The sequence below is a fragment of the Eschrichtius robustus genome, chromosome 13 (genome assembly GCF_028021215.1).
Source record: "Eschrichtius robustus isolate mEscRob2 chromosome 13, mEscRob2.pri, whole genome shotgun sequence".
Classification (NCBI taxonomy): Eukaryota; Metazoa; Chordata; class Mammalia; order Artiodactyla; family Eschrichtiidae; genus Eschrichtius; species Eschrichtius robustus.
Window position 1 is genome coordinate 25,522,943 of NC_090836.1, and position 25,337 is coordinate 25,548,279.

The window sequence follows — 25,337 nt, forward strand, 5'->3', positions numbered from 1 at the left end:
AAAATCATGCTACTTAACACAGTTAATAATTTTATCCAAATCAACAAATATTTCTAGAAAGTTACTATAATTATGTTTAATGAACACAGATACTTGAACAAATAAGGCGTGGTAAATGATTGCTGCTAAAATTCTGAATATACTCTGGTCAATATTCTCATCCAACTTCCTCTTCGGCTGTTTTTAAAGCTGGGATAATAAACACCTTAGCTCCGCAAAGATCTGTCATACACACAAAGAACGGTCTCTCTGGGGCCATCAGTGTTGGTCTCGTAAAGAGGAATCCAGGAGCAGTAATTACCTAGGCATGTATAGGACTCTCTCGGCCACCACGAAACCCACCCTGAAGAAGAGGTTGCTGGCTGGGATGAACGGGAAAACCAGGAACAACAAGCCCACCAAAACTTCCCTGTGCTCCAGTCTCTGAAACACACAATAGTGGAGGACAAATTAATCTGGGTTTAATTCCACTTCTGTCAGCATTTAACCATCTCTTTCATTTTCAACTTCTCATTGAAGGAATGAATAAATTAGACCGATGTAAACCTTTTGATTAGTGTGCTGAATTCATCAGAGAAAGCCCTCAGGCTAAAACCTCTGGCTCATGGAAATATTCGCATGCACCCCTGACACACATTTACCACCCAGCACATCTGCTATTTGCGTAACATGATCAGTGACCATTACTCCTTATTCTGGGCTGGCCCTACAGCCATCCTGCTTCTTGGTCTGCCTCCTTTTAGAGTCCCTGTGCCCCCAGGCAACTCATTCCAGGGAGCAAAGCAGCTGGGTGGGATCAAGCTCACTAAGGCATCATGGAGAATTTTTGTCCTCTCAGAAACAGAATTAAACACATTAAAAGCAAAAAAACAAAAACAACAAAGAAGAAGAAGAAAAAAAACCCCCACAAAGCCCACCAGGAGAGGCAAAGCTTAGCATGAACGAAATTAAATGCAAATGGTGAAATGTGGGGCACCAATGAGGGAGATCATTTGAGCTGAGGTGTTTTTAGCATCTTTCCAAATAAGCCAGTAAGCAAGTATTTATTCCATGAAATTTTTTGGAATCAAAATTCATTACAATAAATCATTAAACTGACAGAACACCTTTCTCTTACATTGTATATATGAATTTGTAAAGATTTTTGTCACTTATAATTAACATATTAATATTTCTATTTATTACTAATAATATGTTGTAATGGGCACTGTAAAAGCTAGTGTGTATTTCCAAATAGACATATTTGAAGGAAAGCCTATTTAAAACAAACCTAAATGTTTTGGATGGTATTATTTTTTCTTTTTAAAAAAAGTTTAAGAGGAAAACCAAATAGAACTTTCCATGTTACAGTTTTAAATTTTTTCTTATAAACATTTTAAATAGCCTATTACTTTTAATAATTGTGAAAGACTAAACAAAAGAATTTCAAAAGCATAAATAAGATTCCCTACAACAAACTACTAATATTTTAAGCAGACAAAGTAAAAGATTTCAAACATCTTGAGACATTTGTCACCTGGATTTTATTAAAATCTTTGTTTTGCTGACTACAATATATTGAATAATAAAGTTTCTAAGAGCAATTCCATATGAACAAATGTGATTTGGACAATTTCCTTTAAAAGTAAGGGAACGTAAGTAATGATCTCATTTTTTACCTAGAGTAACCACACTCTTTAGAATTAAAAGATGAAAGAAGAAGAAAAAATTTTGCAAAACAAGCCTTCAACTCAAATGGATGCAATAATGTTATATTTTCTATGACCCACTTAAATTGAAGGAAAAAAACAGGTGAGAAGTAACAAGTTCATTACATTTAAAAACTGCAAGCTGTCTTTGTAACTTAGATTTTTCTTTCAGTTTACAGAGTATATTTCAGTCTAAGAATTTAAAGTTTACAGAATTTTTAAAAGAACAAACACCCTCATAAGAATTCTGTAATATGAAGGCAAATATTTCTTGACAAAGCTGAAAATAAATCCCAGAGAATGAGCATCTTGTCAAGCGTTGCTCATGAACTCTGAGCCTATTATTGATGTTCTCTTTTTATAGGTGCACTTTATTTTTCAGAGATAGTTGACTTTTTTGGACACTTTTCAAAAACTGCAATACTTTTACAAAAGTATTCATGTGTCTTCCCAGAAAGATTTGTAAAGAGAATGTAATACCCCCTATTAATTAATCCTAAGCATTAAGACAAGGGCAGGGGTTAAGAGAATTCTGACCAGGTCACAATCCAGGTCCCTGGATTGTGTTTTACGCAGTGAGGCGCCTCCTCACCTCATTGCGGTTATTGGAGATCAGCCCGCACTGCGGATCTGAAAGAGGCGTCGCCTTCACACCCCCCAGTGTCACCCCTTGCTGCCTGACCGAAGGCCCTTCCTCACTGTGGTGTCATACGTTTCCGACCTTTACTCAGCAGAAGCCCGAGCTGGGGAGCCAGTAGGTCGGGAGGAGCCAGGTGTCCGGGGAGCACAGAGGCCCCCTCGGCCTCCTCCCTCCCCAGTCCCGGAGCCCCTGCAGCAGGTGGTCCTGAGAGCGGCCACCGCTGCTGGAGATGCAGAGATGGGGCTGCAGGCTCCAGGCACGGCGTTTGTTCCCTTCCTGGCCCTCATCCCAGCTGTGATTACGTGTTTATCTGTGTGCTCACTGTTTTTAATTAATGTCTCCCCCAGACTCTAAGCTCCGTGAGGACAGGAGCTGCTCAGTTGTGTTCAGTGGCGTGTGGTTTGTGCTCAGCTCGGTGCCTGGCACTTAGTGAGTGTTTAGAAATATTTGTTGAATAAATCAATAAATGTTCCATGTGAGAGAGAAAACTGGGTGTGAGAAGGGGAGAGGATAGAGAGGGCTTCCTGGTGGAGGCGACAACCTGGGGTTGAAAATTGAATGAATACTCACAAGGTAGATGTGGTGGGCTTGGGGAGGGGGAGGGGGTCACAGCGAGGTGCATTCGGGCAGAAGATACAGAATGTACAAAGCAGGGAATAACCCTGGACATGTTGGCAGGTGACAAATCATCAGGGTGTTGTATACTCTGTGTGGAGTTGACTTTTACCTACAGGCAACAAGGATGGAGTAAAGGGTCCCACACGCATAGAAAGAAAAGCAAGTCTGTGTCCAGAAGCTGATGTCCATGTTCCAGTTGTGGCCCTGCCACCACTAGTCACCTTGAGCAGGAATGAAATTAGCCCTTCCCTGCCTCAACTATTAAATGAGGTAAGTGAGGCTCCCAGCTCAGCGCAGCTGGATCAACACAAAGGTTTCTTGATCAGAGAGAAAGTCCACGTCATTGGAGTTGTGAGCTTAGAGGCTACCACTCCGCATTGCTACCAGAGGGGCTGTCTTATGCGGTGTTTTTCTTTGTTTTCAAAACATTCAACTGAAGACAGTGGCACAGTGCCCAAACTCAATGAAGTTTCACTATTTATCTCAAGAAAAATAATATTCATGAAAAATTTCTTGAGTCTCGAATTAAACTGATGATAATCTTCTCTCCTCCCCATTCAGTCAAGACAGATAGAAAATATTCAAGAATATATTTCTTTAAACTGTAAGTTGATCAGCCAAGCAGAAAGTTGTAAAGTTAGGGAAAAAATATGTCATGAACATGGCTGAATTTCCTAGAATGAGAAAGACTGGGAGAGAATCCAATTTTGTGTCCTGTGGATCACAGATGTGACAAAGTTGGCTAAATAATTTATAGCTTATTTCAGCCTAACAGATACAGATGAAACACAAACAGAATATGAGTGGGGGGAAAAGAGAAAATGTGTGGCATTTTCCAAAGTACACAGAGTGCATTCATTTCTAGGAAAAGAGGCAAATGGAAATTTATTCCAAATACACTAGGGGGTGAAAAGACATGAGAATTAAAACAGCTAATAATACAGCCAATAATAACACACATTATTTGTTTGATTAACTGTGCAACTTCAGACAAATTAATTTACTTCTCTGAGTTTTAATTTGATGATCAAAAACAAAAAGGAGGTTACTGATACCTATTGTATCTGTAGGAAAAATGTGTGATATATTCACTCTGATAGGTGTTAGGCTTGACTTTTTTCCTGGCTCGGGAGGATACAGAAAAGCATTCCCCTGAGCTGCAAAGAGATAAAAATCCCTTAACATGCCTCTTAGGATGACCAGAGAATCACGCGGCCACCATCGGCACAGTCACGCATCTGAGCGAGCCGCTGATGGAAAAGCAGTGAGCTTCTCAGAAACATAAATTACCTCAGAGGAGCCCCAGCTCCAGAATCTGAGTCTAGCCTGGTCGCTTCTGGTTTATCCCATCCCCTTCCTACTCCCGGCTTCCTTTTCAAAGAACAAGTCATAGATGAGGACACATACACAAGCACACAGCCAGATACACACACACACACAGATACACGCATGTGCATGTGGCCAGCAGTGTGTGGATGAGTGGTCATGAGAAGAGGATGCCTGCCTGTCCCATTCAACCCAGACAACATCTACTGCAGGCTGCTGCCTTCCAGAGCAGCAGAGAACAGGCCTCATTACAGTAATTATTACCATCATTCCTATCGTCGTGTTTTCTCTCACCTCTAAACAGGTCTCAGATAAATAATACAGCGCATCAGCATGTTCTTACAGTTCTGCGTAGAGCACAGTTATACTTCAATCCTAAGGATGTATTTGGCAGCTCTAGACTCTAGCTGTCTGCATCTAATTTATCAGTTTCAGGGAAGCTGATGACAGTAAAGCTCCCTCTTCAGCCCTGGGAGTAAGGCATTTCCAAGCTGACAACTGGCAGGGCTGCATACTTACCAGGCCCTCTTTTCTCATCTGTTTATGGCTCTACTTCCTCCATTAGACTATGCCTTCCTTGATGGGAGTCACCGTCTCACTTAGATTTAGCCAGATACCTGGCACATACATAATTGGCATTCAGCAAACTGTGTTGCAATAAGAAAGATTCGTGATGGAAGTTGCATATACATCACCGGGGTTCATTTTAGAGACTTCTCACTAAGGAAAACTTGCACTTTTGGTAACCCTCTGAAACACAGTATTTGCAGTGTTAATTTGGGGTGAGAAGTCCTTGAACATCCAAAGTATCTCACGAGGGTCTGACAGAGCTGACCGACAGCAGTGAGGTACTTTTAATCAGGATCCATGCATAACTTCTACGTCTCTCTAATTGCATTCATTGCTACTAACTACTACTTGGTCTCGCAAGGTCGTGGGACGTTTCTGCTTAGGAAAAGTGACATCTTTCACATTACTGAAATTCAGTTTTAATTTTGTGAATATTTCAATGTATTAAAATAGTCAATAATTTATCACTATTATTGGCATTATGGAAATTCTTTTTAATTGAGGAAGGCAAGTTACTTAATCAATTTAAATCCCCACTGCTTTATCTGACTGCACAGTACTGCCTCATCTCTTGTTCTGAATCCCAGATACTCCGCTGGGGGTGCTGGGCAGTGAGTTAGGCTCATTCTCTTGCTAAGTGACTCCCAAATTGGCACCCTGTAGCAGGCCACCCAAACTTATGCCAGTTTAAAAAATTCTATTTAATCTTCACAACAATTCTGTGGAGTTGAATATTATTATCCTTGTTGTAAACTCAAATGCCTGAGACCTTTGGGCCCTTCACAATAGCTGCAACTGCAAATTAGCAAAACTGTATTGCGTTATTTCTGTGAGAAACTTTCCTCAAGGCTGCACAGGACTTCAGGTCTCCTTCCTGCAAAACAGAACCTGGGCTCTCCCTGTGCTGCTTCTGTATATTTTAAGAATTTTTTGAAGCCCCAAACCCCTATTATTATTTTTTGAAGCCCCAAACCCCAGAGGAAATGCATCAGTGAGTCTCCACTTGAGCAAATCAGAGGCTCAGGTTTATTTAAAACATCATGATCTCTGAATCTACACAAGCCCTTAGATGCTCTCAAATGATGATAATACAGACTGCATGAAATGGAAGGAGAACTGGTCTCAGAACACTAACTCAAGACCAGCATGGGAAGGGGCAAGCCAGAAGTAGAGAGAGAGAAAGAGCTTGGCTGTTTGGGGCAATGGGATTCTGTCTAAGCTCTGCACAAATGTACCTTGAACTTCTTTTTCCCCCCCGGGGTGCCCTCTTGTCTACTTGACCTTCACTATTGTCTATACTTTCCTTTGAATTTTACAGCCCCTCCCTGCTTCATGTCTGTCTGACAGTGGCTCAGTTTGCCTGTCTCCAGGCACAGCTCCTGTCTGGGGATCCTCTCCATGGTCACAGCTCTCACCTGGTGTTGGTGACAGTTCCCTCCTCTGACCCTTCAGGCCATCTGGTAGGTGTCCCTTGGCATGTTAGCTCCACTCTGTGCACATCACTGCAAAAGTCCCTTCATAAACTCTTCAATCACCCCATTGGCCGTGCACTGTGTATCCTGCCAGGGCTCTGACTAATAGACCACAGTGGAAGAGCATGCGGTGCGGATGGAAGCAGAGATGTGGATTCTAAAGAAGGGTCAGAACACTGGCTTTTGTGCGCTATTAGGAGCTGGCTCCAGACCACTCCTGACTCGGTCCCATCCTTGCACTGTTGTATTTCCATTAAGTCTCAGCCCTTGGGTGAACCACCCTTTTTTGAGGCCACTTAGATTATAGAAAATTCTAAATGTGGTATAAAAACAGTAAAGACAAATACTAATCTAAGAGAGCTTTTATCTGGCAAATGATATTGAGACCAATCTCTCAACAGCTGGAGAAGAGAAAGTTTTGAATTTTTACTGCTATTACAATATAAAATGCAACAGACCACTTCTTAATGATTCCAACAAGATCTAGAATCTGAACTCCATTTCAGTAATGCAGGAGGCAAGAGGAATCTTGGGATAGTCTCAAGGGTAGAGAGAATAAGAAAAATTGAAAGCTGATTCTCAGAGCCTCAGTCGCAACTGCCAAATTCCTTGATGATTATATAGTCAACCGGGACCCTAAGTTAGGCCCAGTGGCCACAGTGCCACAGTACGAGAGGCTGAAGGACAGTCTACCCATGACATAAACACAATTCGCATCTCACATGTAAGCATGGAAAGGTACCACTTGCAGCTTTTTTCTTCCCTGGTCTGAAATCAACAAAATAAGCCAAGTTGGGAGAGAAAATAGCTTTGGTTCAGGATCTCAAGAGCATAGGTGCCAACCCACATGCTCCTTGGTTCAAGCTGGTGATATCACTTCCTCATTTTCATGTGCCCGAAAACTTACTCATAAATGCACATGGAAAAAATTTTTAAAGGGAAAATGAATGAAGAAATTATACCTCCTCGGAGACAAAAGTAGATTTGTACACTCTATTTTCTCTGAGCCAAATTAAACACTGCTTTTCCCACGCCAAGCTTTCTTCACTGAGGAGCTCTGCCAGATGCACTAATGAACACAGAGCTGAAGGGAGATTAAAATAAGAGCATTCATAAAACGACACTTTGGTAAGGCCAGACACTATCAAACTCTTAGAGGAAAACATAGGCAGAACGCTCTATGACATAAATCACAGCAAGATCCTTTTTGACCCAGCTCGTAGAGAAATGGAAATAAAAACACAAATAAACAAATGGGACCTAATGAAACTTAAAAGCTTTTGCACAGCAAAGGAAACCATAAACAAGACCAAAAGACAACCCTCAGAATGGGAGAAAATATTTGCAAATGAAGCAACTGACAAAGGGTTAATCTCCAAGATTTACAAGCAGCTCATGCAGCTCAATAACATAAAAACAAACAACCCAATCCAAAAATGGGCAGAAGACCTAAACAGACATTTCTCCAAAGAAGATATACAGATTGCCAACAAACACATGAAAGAATGCTCAACATCATTAATCATTAGAGAAATGCAAATCAAAACTACAATGAGATATCATCTCACACCGGTCAGAATGGCCATCATCAAAAAATCTAGAAACAATAAATGCTGGAGAGGGTGTGGAGAAAAGGGAACACTCTTGCACTGTTGGTGGGAATGTAAATTGATACAGCCACTATGGAGAACAGTATGGAGGTTCCTTAAAATCTAAAAATAGAACTACCATACGACCCAGCAATCCCACTACTGGGCATATACCCTGAGAAAACCATAATTCAAAAAGAGTCATGTACCAAAATGTTCATTGCAGCTCTATTTACAATAGCCAGGACATGGAAGCAACCTAAGTGTCCATCATCAGATGAATGGATAAAGAAGATGTGGCACATATATACAATGGAATATTACTCAGCCATAAAAAGAAATGAAATGGAGGTATTTGTAGTGAGGTAGATGGAGTTAGAGTCTGTCATACAGAGTGAAGTAAGTCAGAAAGAGAAAAACAAATACCGTATGCTAACACATATATATGGAATCTAAGGAAAAAAAAAAAAAAAAAGGTCATGAAGAACCTAGTGGCAAGACAGGAATAAAGACACAGACCTACTAGAGAATGGACTTGAGGATATGGGGAGGGGGAGGGGTAAGATGTGACAGGGTGAGAGAGTGGCATGGACATATATACACTACCAAATGTAAAATAGATAGCTAGTGGGAAGCAGCCGCATAGCACAGGGAGATCAGCTCGGTGCTTTGTGACCACCTAGAGGGGTGGGATAGGGAGGGCGGGAGGGAGGGAGACGGAAGAGGGAAGAGATATGGGAACATATGTATATGTATAACTGATTCACTTTGTTATAAAGCAGAAACTAACACACCATTGTAAAGCAATTATACTCCAATAAAGATGTTAAAAAAATAAAAATAAAAATAAAACGACACTTTGGATTTCTGGTCCTTGGTTCTGGACTTCATTTTTTTGCAGAGTTTTTTGTTTGATTTGTTTTTAATCAATAGTCTAAATCTTCTTGCCAACAATAGATCCTGGGATTGAAACTTCTTACCTTCACAAGAGCACACAATTACGTTGTTTCAGGATCAAATCAGGTGAAGAGGGAAGCGCTCATATTGTTTTACTCAAGTGAGAATAAACTAATTCATAACTTTATTTGGAAATATGTGTCACATTCAGTGTGTGTTTTAAATGTTTAAAGAAAAATAAAAGCAAAAATCTTTTAAAAGGCACTTTAGAGGAGGCATGACTGGAAAATATCAGTCTAGTGCAAAAAACACCATTTTACGTTTTTTCCCTGTAATTGATCTCTAATCTCATAGCGTTGTGGTCGGAAAAGATGTTGATATGATTTCAATTTTCTTAAATTTACCAAGGCTTGATTTGTGACCCAAGATGTGATCTATCCTGGAGAATGTTCCGTGTGCACTTGAGAAGAAAGTGTAATCTGCTGTTTTTGCATGGAATGTCCTATAAATATCAATTAAATCTATCTGGTCTATTGTATCATTTAAAGCTGTGTTTCCTTATCAATTTTCTGCCTGGATGATCTGTCCACTGGTGTAAGTGAGATGTTAAAGTCCCCCACTATTATTGTGTTACTATCGATTTCCTCTTTTATAACTGTTAGCAGTTGCCTTATGTATTGACGTGCTCCTATGTTGGGTGCATATATATTTGTAATTGTTATATCTTCTTCTTGGATTGATCCCTTGATCATTATGGAGTGTCCTTCCTTGTCTCTTGTAACATTCTTTATTTTAAAGTCTATTTTATCTGATATGAGTATTGCTACTCCAGCTTTCTTTTGATTTCCATTTGCATGGTATATCTTTTTCCATCCCCTCACATTCAGTCTGTATGTGTCCCTAGGTCTGCAGTGGGTCTCTTGTAAACAGCATATATATGGGTCTTGTTTTTTGTATCCATTCAGCGAGCCTGTGTCTTTTGGTTGGAGCATTTAATCCATTCACGTTTCAGGTAATTATCGATATGTATGTTCCTATTACCATTTTCTTAATTGTTATGGGTTTGTTTTTGTAGGTCCTTTTCTTCTCTTATGTTTCCCATTTAGAGAAGTTCCTTTAGCATTTGTTGTAGAGCTGGTTTGGGGGTGCTGAATTCTCTTAGCTTTTGCTTGTCTGTAAAGCTTTTGATTTCTCCATCGAATCTGAATGAGATCCTTGCCGGGTAGAGTAATCTTGGTTGTAGGTTCTTCCCTTTCATCACTTTAAATATATCATGCCACTCCCTTCTGGCTTGTAGAATTTCTGCTGAGAAATCAGCTGTTAACCTTATGGGAGTTCCCTTGTTTGTTACTTGTCGTTTTTCCTTTGTTGCTTTCAGTAATTTTTCTTTGCCTTTAATTTTTGTCTGTTTGATTACTATGTGTCTCAGCGTGTTTCTCCTTGGGTTTATCCTGCCTGGGACTCTCTGTGCTTCCTGGACTTGGGTGGCTATTTCCTTTCCCATGTTAGGGAAGTTTTCGACTGTAATCTCTTCAAATATTTTCTCGGGTCCTTTCTCTCTCTCTTCTCCTTCTGGGACCTCTATAATGTGAATGTTGTTGCGTTTAATGTTGTCCCAGAAGTCTCTTAGGTTGTCTTCATTTCTTTTCATTCTTTTTTTCTTTATTCTGTTCTGCAGCAGTGAATTCCACCATTCTGTCTTCCAGGTCACTTCTCCGTTCTTCTGCCTCAGTTATTCTGCTATTGATTCCTTCAAGTGTATTTTTCATTTCAGTTATTGTATTGCTCATCTCTGTTTGTTTGTTGTTTAATTCTTCTAGATGTTTGTTCTTTAATTCTTCTAGGTCTTTGTTAAACATTTCTTGCATCTTCTCGATCTTTGCCTCCATTGTTCTTCTGAGGTCATGGATCATATTCACTATCATAATTCTGAATTCTTTTTCTGGAAGGTTGCCTATCTCCACTTCATTTAGTTGTTTTTCTGGGGTTTTATCTGTTCCTTCATCTGGTACAAAGTCCTCTGCCTTTTCATTTTGTCTATTTTTCTGTGAATGTCACCATTCATTTTAATAATCAAGTACTAGTAAGGAGTTAAGGGAATTAAGTAAATTAGAAAAATGTTGTTCAATAAAACTTTTCCTGATTAGAATGAAACTATTACAGGAATTTATGGAGACATGGGAGAAGTAGAGAATGAACTTTTTTCCTCTCTCTCTGTGGTTCTGAACAAAAATGGAAAAAGCACTAGAAACATGTGTATTTAAAAAAAAAAGTGAAGAAGACTAGAGAGATGAAAGGTAGGGGCAAGACAAGATCTATTCTAAGGTCGTGTTCAACGTGTAAATTATTAAACACGTGCTATGGGAGAGACTCATGCAGAGGAGGAAATAAAAGTCACCTGGTAAGCTGCAAATGGTAGACAGTAAAGGAAAAACAAGCGTCTCTCAAGCACATACCATATGCCAGACATTTGACTGAGACTGTCCCACTGACATTTCATGATAATATTACGATGTAGGTAATTATCCCCAGTTTATAGATGAGGAAATGGAAGCTCAGAGGGCTTAAGACACTTATCTAAGTTGATCCAATTAGTGAGAAACAAGGGTTTCAAACTGAGGTCTGATTGACCCCAAAGCCTGTCCTTTCCCCACAGTCCATGTGGCTTTGGGATCCCAAGGCAAGGTCAAGTGTGTGCGTGGGGGGGGGGGGTGTTGATTTCAGCCCTTTGTTGCCTCTTAGTTTTGTAGCAGAAACGCACAGAGCAGATAAGACCCAGCAATTTGGAGGTTACCTAGTAAGGCACTGCTGAGCTAGACCAGAAATCTCACCGCTGAGTCCCTTTGCCAGATAAACGCCGACACGAGTATTCTACAATCCGCAGGGATGCAGCAGGATATGCTGCATGGAACGTGGGTTCTTTATCAATTATTCTGTTTCAGTAAATGGTTGCAGGTGGCCCACCTACTCACTCTGACAACCAGCCTCTGGAAGAGCGGACATGTCCATGTCCACAGCCACAACAGGGGAAGACATAATTTATTTGATCTTAGTTACTGAATTGTAAGTCAAAATTATATTTAAGAAGACTTGAGGGGGGATAATGATTATTTTTGACATAAGAAATCAAATACTGTGATGAAATCGCCCTCCTATTAAGGAAAATAACAGAACATTCATATTCTAGTGACCACAGAGGCATAATGAATAAGCTGAGTGGACAAAAGCCTTCTAAATTTTAAATCTACACATGCTCCGGAGCTTATTGCTCTAAACTCCATTTTTAATATTCAACTGTTTATGTCTAAATCTTGCAGGAATGTAATACTGTGATAACCACTTACTCGTTCCTTTTTTTTTTAACCTTCAAAGAACTTTAAATTTATTTTTTAATTGATTGAAGTATAGTTGCTGGTCAATATTACATAAGTTACAGGTGTACAGTATAGTGATTCATAATTTTGAAAGGTTACACTCCATTTAGTTATAAAATATTGACTATATTCCCTGTGTTGTACAGTATATCCTTGTAGCTTATTTTATACATAATAGTTTGTACTTCTTAGCCCCCTACCTCTCGATAGCCCCTCCCCCTTCCCTCTCCCCACTGGTAACCACTAGTATGTTGTATTTTTAGATTCCACATGTAAGAGAAATCATACAGTATCTGTCTTTCTCTGATAACCACTTACTCTTGTAGCATCTGTGATATTCATATTTATATCAGGTATTCGCTCAGGAGGGTGGATTTGGAAAATCACAACAGTAGTGTAGCTCTAAGAGCTACGTGTTCATCTGTGTTGAGACCAAAGCTATCTGGGTGGACTCAGGAGAAAGGAGGAACTGAGGGGAGGCATCAGAACCCCCATTAGATACCTCTGCCTTCAGGGGAGGCCCTGTCCAGAGAAGAATCAGTGGTGCACTGGACAGGGGGCCTGTGGGACCAAGGAGAGAAAACTGTCAGCAGAAGCTCAGTCTTGTGCCCAGAGCCTGTCCAGAGCACAGAGGGGAAAAGGCCACCACCTAGTGGTCCAGGTCTTCCATCATGCTCCCCGCATCCAGCTCTGGCTAGTGAAACAAAGATGACACAGGTAATGCCGCCAAATCCCTGGTTAAGAACTATAACTTGGGACTTCCCTGGTGGTCCAGTGGTTAAGACTGCCCTCAAGTGCAGGGGGTGTGGGTTCGATCCCTGGTCAGGGAGCTAAGATCCCACATGCCTCGTGGCCAAAATACCAAAACATAAAACAGAAGCAGTATTGTAACAAATTCAATAAAGACTTTAAAAATGGTCCACATCAAAAAAAATCTTTAAAAAAAAAGAAGTATAACTTAATAAAGTGACCTTAGGTGGGAGGGAGGCTGGTGCAGTTAACCAATTTTTTCCCTCTGTAAGAATTCAATTAAGAACCAGGATGGATTTAACCATGCAAATGAAGTCATGCGTGAATTTAGCTTTGATGATGAGGAAACAAGAGGCAGAGGATAAATTAGATGCATTTTCATAAATAGTTTTGTTCCTGTGAAAATATACACACTTGGCAGAAGTGGTCTTCTACCTATGACTACCGCTTAAATATTTCTAAGATGTCCCTCTGCCAAAACCTTCCAAAGCAGGATGCTATAGACTTATTTTCTGTTAAGAAAGAGACAAGATTTTTACTTTTTCACACCATGAGTCACACTCACTCCGAAGTATGATTCATCTACCCACTTGGGATTGTCACACAGAGGACAGTCCCTTCTCTCTGTAATCTAAAATGAGTAAGGAGAAGGAACCACAAAAATCCCACACAGTTTCACACAGTAAAGATGCAAATATCTTAAAGCAGCATTTTTTAAAGACTATAATTCATCCTACTTTATCAAACAAATTACAGAGAGATGTTTGACTTACTTCAAGGTTATAAGATATGAAAGTAATAATAAATTTAGTAAGCTTCTCTCTTAACAGCTAAAAAAAGGGATTTTTACTTGTCCAATTGAGCTTCTGAAGTAACTCCTATGAATAATGGATTTGATTCCTGTTTTCCATCAACGTACTCATCCAAAATTAAAATACCTTCTATAATCAAAATAAGTTGGATCTCATTGGATAAGATCCACTTTCCTGATTCTGAAACATATGGTGATAAAAACCTAGTGGATCATCTTTTTTTATCAAAGTTGTTAAAAGCTCTTTTTTACAAGTAACTGACATGATTAAGTAATGCTCTTCCCTTACCTTTAACTGTGCATCTTCCCTTACCTTTAACTGAACAGCCTAACTACCACAGCCTAAAAGGGCAAATTTAATGGACTAATGAAAGTACAAAGGATGGAGACAAAGGCTCTAGGTTTTAAAATAGTATCAAATACTTGTAATTTTCCAAATTCAGACATTCCAACACCTATTATCATTTTTTCATTAGGCCTGCTTTCCACCAAACAGCAACAGCATAAATCTCTAAAGTGTAGCTAAGAGAGAAGCAGCATAATATGATCTATATAAGGCTTGACATAAAAGCAAGAATTTGACCATGTATCACTAATTGAGAGTCATTTTTCCCTTGGGAAATTCTTACAAGGTAAAAGAAAAAAATCTTCTAGACAGAAGAACAAAGGGTGAAAATGTTTCTCCAACAAGCCTTGGCATTGACTTATTCCCCAAGCAAAGACACTGTCAGAGTGAGTACCCAAATCTGTAACAGGCAGAAAACTAGAGTTCACTGGCCAAAGTCACCCACATCAAAAGGGATTGTGGTGCCTTGGAATGGAGACAGTTTTCAAGGCAATGCCAGGGAGGTTGATGTTAATAAATGTTCTTCCCAGTTAATCGCTTTTTAATACCAAATGCCAGGGGGCTGGGTCACAAACTGACTAGGCCAATTTGGCCATCGAAAGTTGCCGTCCTTCTGTAAATACTGCTGGCCTCTGGCGATCAGAGCCAGACAGGACACAAAAATGAAAGCAGGCTTTACATGAAATTCTGCCAAAAGTGCAACCATTTATTATCAAACAGTCACACACTGTCTTATCATGAAGCTCCAGGAAGTCTTTTCTCTGTCCTCCAGCCTTTCTACAAGAAGCTTCCATGAAAGGACTTATGTTCTGCGGGAAGGACAGCTCGCTTTCCACTCAGGTAAGGCACAGAGGTACTCTGTCAAGCACCTTCTTTTTAAATCAACAGTGAAGCAAATAAAGATACAATTTTTAGCTTTCTCCAGTTACAGGGAGTACTACATGTGCAGGGATACATGCCATGTCACTTTGGTTTCACTTGGAAAACTGTCACTTCATATATGGATGAATCAGTTACTCAAGGTAATACTCACTTCCCCAAACTATGGCATTTGATGGATGGCCATGCAGTATCCTCATCCCATCATGAGCCTTAGCCGTCACAGTCATTGCATCAAATACCCACATCCAAATTTCTAATTACAGCCTCAATCTGATGAAAACCAAGTCTCCAGGAATCTGTTCCAAGGCTGTACCTCTCACTTTTTCAGGTGGTATTGCTATAGGGATAATAATATGAAAATTGTTTTGTTGATGCTGTGGTGGTGGCTATTGTTTTTGAAGGTACATATATGGCAGCAAGAAAGTGTTTAAACACTGCTCAAGAATGGACTCTCAAAATTCACTTAGCCACCAGCCCTGGTACCTCCAAGTCAATACTTCCCAAAACATGCTATCACAACACTGATCCTGCAAGAAGGCCCTAAAAAAGTTTCCAAATTCAAATAAATTTGAGAAATGCCACTTACTATATACCCATTTAAAAACTCAATAGCCAAGACATGGAAACAACCTAAATGTCCAAAGATAGATGAATGGATAAAGAAGATGTGGTACATATATACAATGGAATATTACTCACCCATAAAAAGGAATGAAATTGGTCATTTGTAGAGATGTGGATGGATCTAGAGACTGTCATACAGAGTGAAGTAAGCCAGAAAGACAAAAACAAATACTGTATATTAACTCATATATGTGGAATCTAGAAAAATGGTACAGATGAACCTATTTGTAGGACAGGAATAGAGATGCAGATGTAGAGAATGGACATGTGGACGGGGGGGGAAGGGGAAGGTGGGACGAATTGTGAGATTAGGTTTGACATAAATACACCGCCATGTGTAAAACAGATAGCTAGTGGGAACCTGCTGTATAGCACAGGGAGCTCAGCTCAGTGTTCTATGATGACCTAGATGGGGTGGGGTGGGAGGGAGGTCCAAGAGGGAGGGGATATAGGTATACATATAGCTGATTCACTTCATTGTACAGCAGAAACTAACACAACATTGTAAAGCAATTTTACTCCAATAAAAAAAAAAAACCTCAAAAGGCTGCTTAGAGCACAGTAAAGGTTTTGTGAAGTCCCTCAGTAAAGAAAAATATATTTAACTTCTCTAAATCTAGTGCTTCTGAAATGCAGGATCTTTATTTAGAGTAACCTTACTTAATGACCTATATGATGCTAGAACATATTTTGAGAAATGCTGGTATAAACTGCTCAAGCAGAATGAAGTTAAAAAGAAAAGTTTCCATCTTAGGAGCTTCTATAACCTGCCCCCAAAATCATCTCACTGTCTGCCAAATATTCCCTACATCTCTTTTATAGCCTTCATGCTACAGCTGAAATACATTTTCTGTCGCTCATCCTTCGTAGATGTAGAATAGATGATTACCATGTAAAAAATCACTATACATTTAGAGAACTTTATCAAGCCACCCATCAGCATAGTCTTGGCTCCCGCCAGGATAAGTCCTAAGAGCAGGAAAGTTTCTTGGCAGGTGAGAGGCATATCTGTGTTTAGAAGGATAATTCTCTCAGAGCTGGAGGGATGGACTGAAAGTGGAGAAAACCAAGCTCTTCAAGGTAGCTACTGGGTTTACTTCTATTTTTATTCTCCATACTCAGCGTATTTTTGGGAACAAATGAATGATCAATAAATTAAATATCGAATACGTTATCATTTCCTCTAGGCTTTTCCTCTCTAAATGCACTTTCCTGCACTTACAAATTTATTCTGCTTGTCTCTAAATACCTTGTCAGCTTTTAAGACCAGTTTCCATTTCCAACACACAGCTATATATGTGGCTGCTGACTGAGACTGGTCATGCTACTCAGACCCCTGGCCTCTGCCTATGAGACACACAAAGTACAGGAGCATCAAGGATACTAGAGGACACTCCCCCTAATAATTTGCTTCCTCAAAGTATTCTTGGTAACTTTTCCAACCTCAGCAATGAGGCCCTTGGTAAAACACCATCACTGATTACTCACTCATTCAACAAATATGTATTATTGCCTTCTCTTTTTAGTCTCTTTGGGCATTGTGCTTACAGGCAATCACTTAAAGAATTTAGCAATCAATAACTTCCATCTTCTCTGTATTTTCCAGACACTATTCTAGGCTCTTTGGCATACATCAGTTAGCAAAACAGACACACACACAAAAACCGCTGCCTTTCCAGAGAGGGGAAAAAAAAGATAGTCTGGTGAGGGGTATCTGCAATATAAGGTGGGTGGACAAGAAGGGGGTTGCAATTCTAAACATGGTGGACAGAGTATGCCTCATTGAGAAGGTGGCAATTAAGCAAAGACTTGCAAGAGATGAAGGAGTCAGCCACAGTATTCGTTTCATAGGAAGAAATGAGTTCAAGAAGAAACCAGAAAAATAATGGGGACAGAGCATGTAAAACCTTTTCGGCCATTATAAAAGTTATGACTTTTACTTGCGAGAAATAAGGAGCCACTGAAAAATTTTAAGTACAATAAAGACAGGATCTGATTTACATTTTTAAGAATCATGGTAGTCACTGTACTGAGAATAGTCTGGACCACTGGCACTAGGGTAGAAGCAGGCCAACTAGTTGGAGGCTATGGCAATAATCTAGGTGAGAGAGAATGGCTTGGACCAGGGTGATAGCAGTGACGGCAGTGAGAAGGGGTCAGATTCTAGACATATTTTGAAACAAAAGTTGACAGGATTTATTGATGGGTTGAATGTAATAAATATTAACGAGCAAGACAGAGAGGCAACAAGAAAACCCCAAGAATTTTGGCTTGGGCAACTAGTAGGACGCACAAAGGTGGGAAATCACGGTCAGGGAAACAATGAACGGGTAAGTTCAGGAGTTAAATTTCAGAATGTTGACCTGAAACACCATGTGGAAATGCATTTATACAGCATTTGCATTCCTGAACAACCCCATGTACCATATATATTATTTCATTCATTCTGATTATATTTTAAGTGAGAACAAAGTTTGAAGACCCTATTGTCAACATTTTGATGTGTAATAATGGAAATACAGAAACATTAAAGCTTGTATGACAAACTCGTTTTCTTTCTAATACTCCATGCTGCCTCTTTAGGCAAAGCATGTGTAAAAGTAAGGCATTTTAGTTTTTTTGTTTTTTTTGTTTTTAAGGAGGGGATTGATTCTCCCCACGTTGCATTTATCACTCCTTTATAGGCTCCTTGGGCTTTGTACTTACAGTGAACCACCTAGAGAATCTGGCAATCAATCACTTCAGTCTCCTTTGTATTTTCCAATACAATAAGCATTTCCAATGGGTTTTCTGTTTAGAGGAACTTGTTTTAGCTGCTTTTATTTTTGGGCATCCTAATTACGTATTTCATGGTTTTCTTCAAACAATATGGAAAGGGTGTGCTCCTTTAAATAGAAATGTCACATTCTCAATGGAAATAATGACAGAATGGCTCCAGGAGTTATAAAAATGTCTTTTGACCTTTTTAAGAGTTTAAAACAATCAGAAGCATTGCAAGGCTAAGTGGTAATGAGTTGCTTTTATGAGAGTATAAATCATTAAGTTAAAAGAAATAGTAAAATGTGTTAAAAATTAAGCTTATCACTCAAAAGGTGACAATTATTCTGAGTAAAAGCAAATAATAATACAGACTATAAAATCTTGCTGAGAATCATAAAGCATACAATCAAGAAAAATAAATAAAGCTGTTACTGATGCCTGAAAATTCCTTTTTTCCATTATGCAACTATCTAAAATTCTTCCATTAATAAATTCAGTGAGTCTTCCATCTAAGGTATAAACATCAGAGGGGTAGGTAAGTCATTTTCTTATTAAAGAGTGTGACTTGTGAAAATGTAATTGCCATGTGAAGGCAAGGAATAAAACAAATTATTTAATGATGTGAAAAAGCTCCTGCCAGGCCCAGATCAAAAGCCAAGCAGAGCAGTGCAACTGAACTGTGTACTACACAGAACATGAGAAGGATCTGCTTTAGGTTCGGATGCAGCCAAGGAAAAATGACTTTCCAGGCGACATATTAGTAATAGACAACAAAGAATGCCTTGGGAAGACTGCACAAGGGCCTCTGATTTTCAGGTAGCCACTGAATAAAAAGATGCATCTCCAATGGCTATTTTGTTCCAATACCCAGCACTGAGTGGAATGGAGAAATCTGGTAATGACAGTAACAGGTTTTAAGAACAACAATAAAAGAAAATGAATCTTTTCTTGTATCTTGCTTATTCTGGTAAACTTTCAAATACCCTTAAAAACATCTATCATATTTCTATAGTTTGGAGGTTTAGGTGATAACTCCAATGTTCATTTGTACATAAGTCAGTGATGTTTGTCACTATTCTCTTTCTCTTGATAAACATTCATTTTTTGAACGAGATAGAGTAGTTTTATGTTAGGATTCTGCCCTTATATGATATTTGAACATATCTACTTCCAAATTCCAAAATATGCTTAAACATTAAACACCTGCAAGTTTGTTACTACTCTTAGCTCTTAGGTCAAGAATTTAAACCTCTGTTACCTAGGATGGGGGAATAAAGGGAGGTAGGAGGGCAGGATCAATCTTCAGCAGTGTTATAAATATTTTTTGATGATCTAAAGCATGACTGTAAATTGAAATACACAGAATCAAAAAAAAAGCAGTCAACTGGGTTACGTTTTTTCAAGACTAGTTATTCCTACAAAATGGAAACAAGAGGCCTTATTGTGCTCCTGACTTTGAGCTGTGATGATTGCTCGATGATGGTGATGGTGACAAGGACTACAAAAACAGCTGTCAGGTACTCAGTGTTTCCCACATGCCAGCCACTGTGCTGAGTGTCCAGCGTGGCTTGCCATGGTTCAACCTCACAATAACTACGGTGCAAGAACAGGGCTGAACAAGGTGAGCTCACACGGGCCAGGGGCACAGCCTGGCCTGACTCAGGTCAGCGCTAATCACTCCACTCTGCAGCCTCCCCTCGTCCCAGTCTCGGGACTCTGGATCTGGAACTTGGGGCAGTGCTCCTCCACACCTGGGCTGCCTCTTACATGGAGGGGCCTGGCTCCCACCTGAAGTTGGTGGTCATGAATTTAAAGTAGACTACCAAATGAAATTAGAGTGACAGAACATAAGTCACAATTTGTATCATGTACGGCAAAGCAGTGATGTAAAAGTATGTGGGAAGAGGCAGTAGCAATGGATCTTTAAATGGGTTCCATTTTAAAATAAGGTGCAAATTCAACTTCTCCATTTTCCAGTATCACATCTGATGAAGTGGTAAGCTCATTTTCCAACTTTCATCAGAAAAATGATGTAAACAGAAATCTCAGCTTTAGCGCATGGCCAAAATTGACTACAGGTACTGCCTTGGAAAACTGTGGCCCGGTAGCAGGACATTATCACCACTGGTAAAAGTGGCAGGTGGAGAAGCCAGCTGAGGGAAGTGAGAAGAGCCTGGATCAACTAGGCTGGCCAAATTTGAGACAGAGAGACATCCCAGACAATGGCTCCTCCCAAAGCACTGGTGGTCACAGACAGATGGACCATGGCAAGCCATCACAGGGCCTCTTCTATCAGTGACTGCAGGGGTTCCAAAGCAGGACAAACAGGATGGGCTGTAAATGAGCTGGAAACATTGGACCTGTAATAGTATGAGGCGGATTCTCATGAATTGAGGACAAAGGATGGAGAACATGAAGCTTCCAGAGAATGGAAACTGAAAAGAAAAACGTAGGCCAGAAGAAAAGAAAAAAAACCCATTAATATTGGCACAAAGCCATTAACCATTAAATGAAATCTTCATTCCTCAAGTTCAATTTTATTTTACCATTTGGAATATTACAACACGATGCTTATTTTACCAGGTTTCAAAATGCCTATTCTGGAATTTAAAAGAGTTATTCCACAGCGATCTATGTGACACAATAATACCATAACGTACTATTTGGCTAAGCTAAATGCAAAGTAATTTCCAGAAATCTGAAAGCATGTTCAGTTCAACTGTATGAATCTATGGTAGTACAATGTTCTACAGCAGGGGTCAGCTAATTTATGCGCCACTGGTGGAGTTGAATAGTTGTGACAGACTGTATGACAAAACCTCAAATATTTTCTATCTGGTTCTTTGCCAAAAGAAAGAGAAAAGTTTGCCATCTCCTGATCTGCCCTATTGTATTATGCTTATTCTCATAAGCTCCTTCTGTTCCAAGTACTTTTGGGAATGAGGTAAGAATGTCAATGAGAAAATAATCACTTTCCGATCTTTCCTCCTTGTTGAGTTGTGTGGGCGTTTTAATGAAAGAGAGATCTGAGGCTGACAGTCTCCACTTGTCCATCTGTCTGCTCTTTCACTGAGTGTGCTGCTGGAGGCTGTGACACACACTAGCATGGAGGCTAATCAAGAGCAAGGCTGGGAACATGAAGGGAAATCTCAGAGAAGAACACAGCCACCTCCCGAAGGAGAAGATGCAGGACCCCCGCTCCATCCCGCCTCTCCATTTCCACCAAGTTGTCACTGGTGGTCACCTCCACTGGTCAGGCTGCACATTCATCCCTTTGCAGACCTGAGAATTTGACTTGTTTTCCAGGGCCCAGAGACGTAGCCGAAGATTTGTGCTGGTTTCAAGGGAATGATGTAGAAGACTATGAATGGAAAATCTGGGGCAAAGCTGTGACCTCTACTGAAAATGAAAACAAAAAAACCAAACAAAACCAACCCTGAAAGCCTCATACCTGGGGGAGCGGACCTCCACTGCTTAATGTCTGTTCTCAAAAGACATCTCATTGTTGAGGTCATTATTGGGAAAGCTGGGTATCATTAACTTTCCTCTTTTTTCCTCACGTTTTACTTTTTTACAAGCATGCCCCGATATTATAAAAGATATTAAAAAAATCTTAACATCTCAAGATACCTTGTGAGAATGTAATAAAGAATCAATAACAAATAAATTACTCTTAAATATAACTTAGTGGTGTTTCCTCTGTAACACAGGAAATCGCATTAAAGGACATGGGAAAAGGGCAAGTATAAAGAGTAGGACCAACGGTATTAACTCCTGTAAACAATCCAAATTAATCCAAACTTTCCTGACATTCCTGACATATGTCACTATTTTATTGCAAGTCAATAGTCTGATGACTATTGGCGCAGTCTGTAAGAAAAACCCAAGTACATTTTCGGCCTATTGTTCTCTTGGTATATAAACATTCACTATTCATAGGAGAGAATGGAATAACCAGCCTCCATGGCTTAAGTGCTCTGTATCTCTACTGTACATACATTCCAACAGAGAGATTATCCTCATTACAATGAGTGAGAGCAAATTAGTTCACTTTAAAATTAATTGTTAAAAAGAATTCAATCCAATAATGAGTTTCTAGATTGTTCTCTACATTATGTAATATAAGCTCAAATGTATTCCTCGTGAATAAAGGGTGTGAATAGAAGGAGGTGATGGAGAGGCACAGAATAAGACAAATTTCACATTTAAATTCTCAAAGATGCAAGTGAGCTCTTTTATGATAAATAATAAACTACTCCCTGAGGTCTTAAATTTCTTACGCCATGAAAATAGGACAAATTAGAAACAATCTTTAAATTAATTCTGTGATTATTTCTAGAGAAAGAAAACCCTCAGATTCTGAGCCCTAGTTCTCCCACTCAACCCTGGACAAAAGCTTGTCAAAATTCAGACATCTGCTCTCTGAGCTGCTTACCTAGAGGGACACTCCAACTGGCTGTGGAAGTGGCCTAGAAGGGTCTGTGATTTATAATGGTGTGTAACTTAACTTACTTGTATAAAAGAGAGAATTTGTTTTTGTTTTCAATAAGTGTAAAAATGTATAAGGACAAATGTTCAAAGCAGGCCTGCAGAGGGTGGGTCTTGGGGTGTGGTTGGGAATTGGGAGATAACTGCTCTTTTATTTCTTACACGTGGTAATTTGTTGCTTTGTAAAGTCAAAATATTTTCCAGAAAAAATTCAATTAGGTGTAAATACAATTGTATCAGGGTAGATTATATCCCCCTCCACCAGTGCCCTGGTCGATAACAAGGTAGGATGAAAGAAGTGAGTTTAGTAAATTGGAGGAGAAACAAAGATTGTAAGCATATATATTGCCCCAAAGTTATGCCCTCCCCAAAGCTGGTTAATATTAGCAAAAGAAAGATTTGTATGTCTTATAGATGCCTTATGGACTCCAAGGCTGCCCTTTTCCTTCAACCCTCACCTCTTATCTTCCACAAACACATACACAGAAACATCTAAATTCTTTACAAAGGACCTGAATTCTTTCCCCATCTCGTTCCCCTCCATGGCCAGACCATATCAACAAGAAAATCAGACAAAACCATCCAACAGGGCTTCCCTGGTGGCGCAGTGGTTGAGAATCTGCCTGCCAATGCAGGGGACACGGGTTTGAGCCCTGGTCTGGGAAGATCCCACATGCCGCGGAGCAACTAGGCCCGTGAGCCACAACTACTGAGCCTGCGCGTCTGGAGCCTGTGCTCCACAACAAGAGAGGCCGCGATAGTGAGAGGCCCGCGCACCGCGATGAAGAGTGGCCCCCACTTGCCTCAACTGGAGAAAGCCCTCACACAGAAACGAAGACCCAGCACAGCCAAAAATTAAATAAATAAATTTAAAACAAACAAACAAACAAACCAAAAATCCATCCAACAGTTAACAGAGCCAGAGACCCTGTGGAAAAAGCATGGCAGGTAAAAAGAAAGTAGGCAGAGGCTTAAAAGACCTAGGCTTGATCCTGCGTGTGCACACACACACACACACACACACTCCATCATCTCCTGGACATCATTTCATTTGGCTCTACCCTTGACCCCTCTGCTGCAGCCGTGTCAGCTTCGCTGCTGTTCTGTGAACACTCCAGCACTTTCCTGCCTCAGGGCCTTGGCACTTGCTTTCCTTCTACTTGAAATACCCCTCCCCCAACAGTCAAATGGCTCATTCCTTCACTTCCTTTATATCTCTGCTCAATGTCATAATATCTGTGAGGTCAGCCCTGAACTCCTCACAGCCCTTACCAACACCTGGCATGTAACGACAAATTTTAAGTGTTTAACTGTAAGCTCCATGTAGGCAAGACCTTCATTTTGTTCCCTGCTGTAATCCTGGCAACAAGTAGACACTCAATCAACATTAAGAGAATTAAAGAGGAAGAAGTAGTGAGGCTAAAAAGAACATGCTCTCCCCTGAATATAAGCCAGGGTGGCCTTTGTATGACTGAGAATCCATCAAAGGTGAAATAAAAGAAATATTTTCCATGATTCCCTGGACTCAATGTTTATGCTTGTTTATCCAATCATTTTTTCCCCTGGTAATGTATCATATGGACTCACTATCTCAAGATTTAAGGAAATAGCCAGGGATTATAAAGTAATTTCAATCCAACACATTGATGCAGTACACACATCATTTGGAAATATTCTAGGTGGACAGAGCTGTGTTTATTTTGCTGACATTATTGTAAACATTTCATCCACTGTTCCTTTTTAGCACAGAAAAATGTCGGTAAAGCAAGACCTCTATTTTCATAAAATCTTAACTCTACTGTGTATTGTCTTGGAGTCAGAGCCCTTAGGATCATGTCCTTAGTAACTAATCACCACATAGAATAACCAAGATTATCTCCGCTTCAAGAGCTTACGAATTAGCAGGAGAATCTGATTTTTAAGACCTTCCAATGTGTAAGTAGATCAAGAACAGAGAGGCAAGGCCACGTAAACATGAGCTAGATGCCAAACCTCTGTCTCCAAACTCTGAAAGAAGAAAATGTAGAAAGTGCAAGTAGCCTCCAAGAATTGCCAGAGGCTTTAGTTAATGTTCGCAAAGAATTTTCAAGATAAAAGCCACCACAGAAGAGCTAAATCTTACTATCACCACAGCTGGAATGCTTTGCTAATGTTTTTCCTGATGCAGTAAAGTGATTTTGGAACAAATTCCATGAAAGAAAAGGATTAAAAGCCTTCCAACGAGGAAGTTTCCATTCATTCATCATGTTACCACAGATGCTCTGGGGATGGCCAAGGTTCGCCTATGTGCAGGGGTTTACTGCTAGCATGAAGGTCCAGCTTTAACATAACCTGACCAAGATGACAGCCTGTGGGGACGCACCACTCCCTTTAGTTAGCCGGGAGAGAGTCAAGAAAACCCCTTTCTGACATACCAGTCCAGCACTCTACTACATTTGCTCTTGCAAATCAATACCAGTATAGCAGGCATGTCAAACCACACTGAACGGCTAATAAAACAAA

General features: G+C 39.9%; 1 protein-coding gene across 3 annotated transcripts in view; it reads right to left on the bottom strand.

Annotated features, from left to right (window-relative positions):
* The window catches only part of TMTC1 (transmembrane O-mannosyltransferase targeting cadherins 1), a 254,750-nt gene that overhangs the window by 79,763 nt on the left and 149,650 nt on the right, over nucleotides 1-25,337 (bottom strand). For all 3 annotated transcript variants that reach the window (XM_068560185.1, XM_068560184.1, XM_068560186.1), the window contains exon 9: nucleotides 302-423. In XM_068560185.1, coding sequence (XP_068416286.1) covers nucleotides 302-423 — 122 coding nt within the window. The remainder of the gene's footprint in view (nucleotides 1-301; nucleotides 424-25,337) is intronic.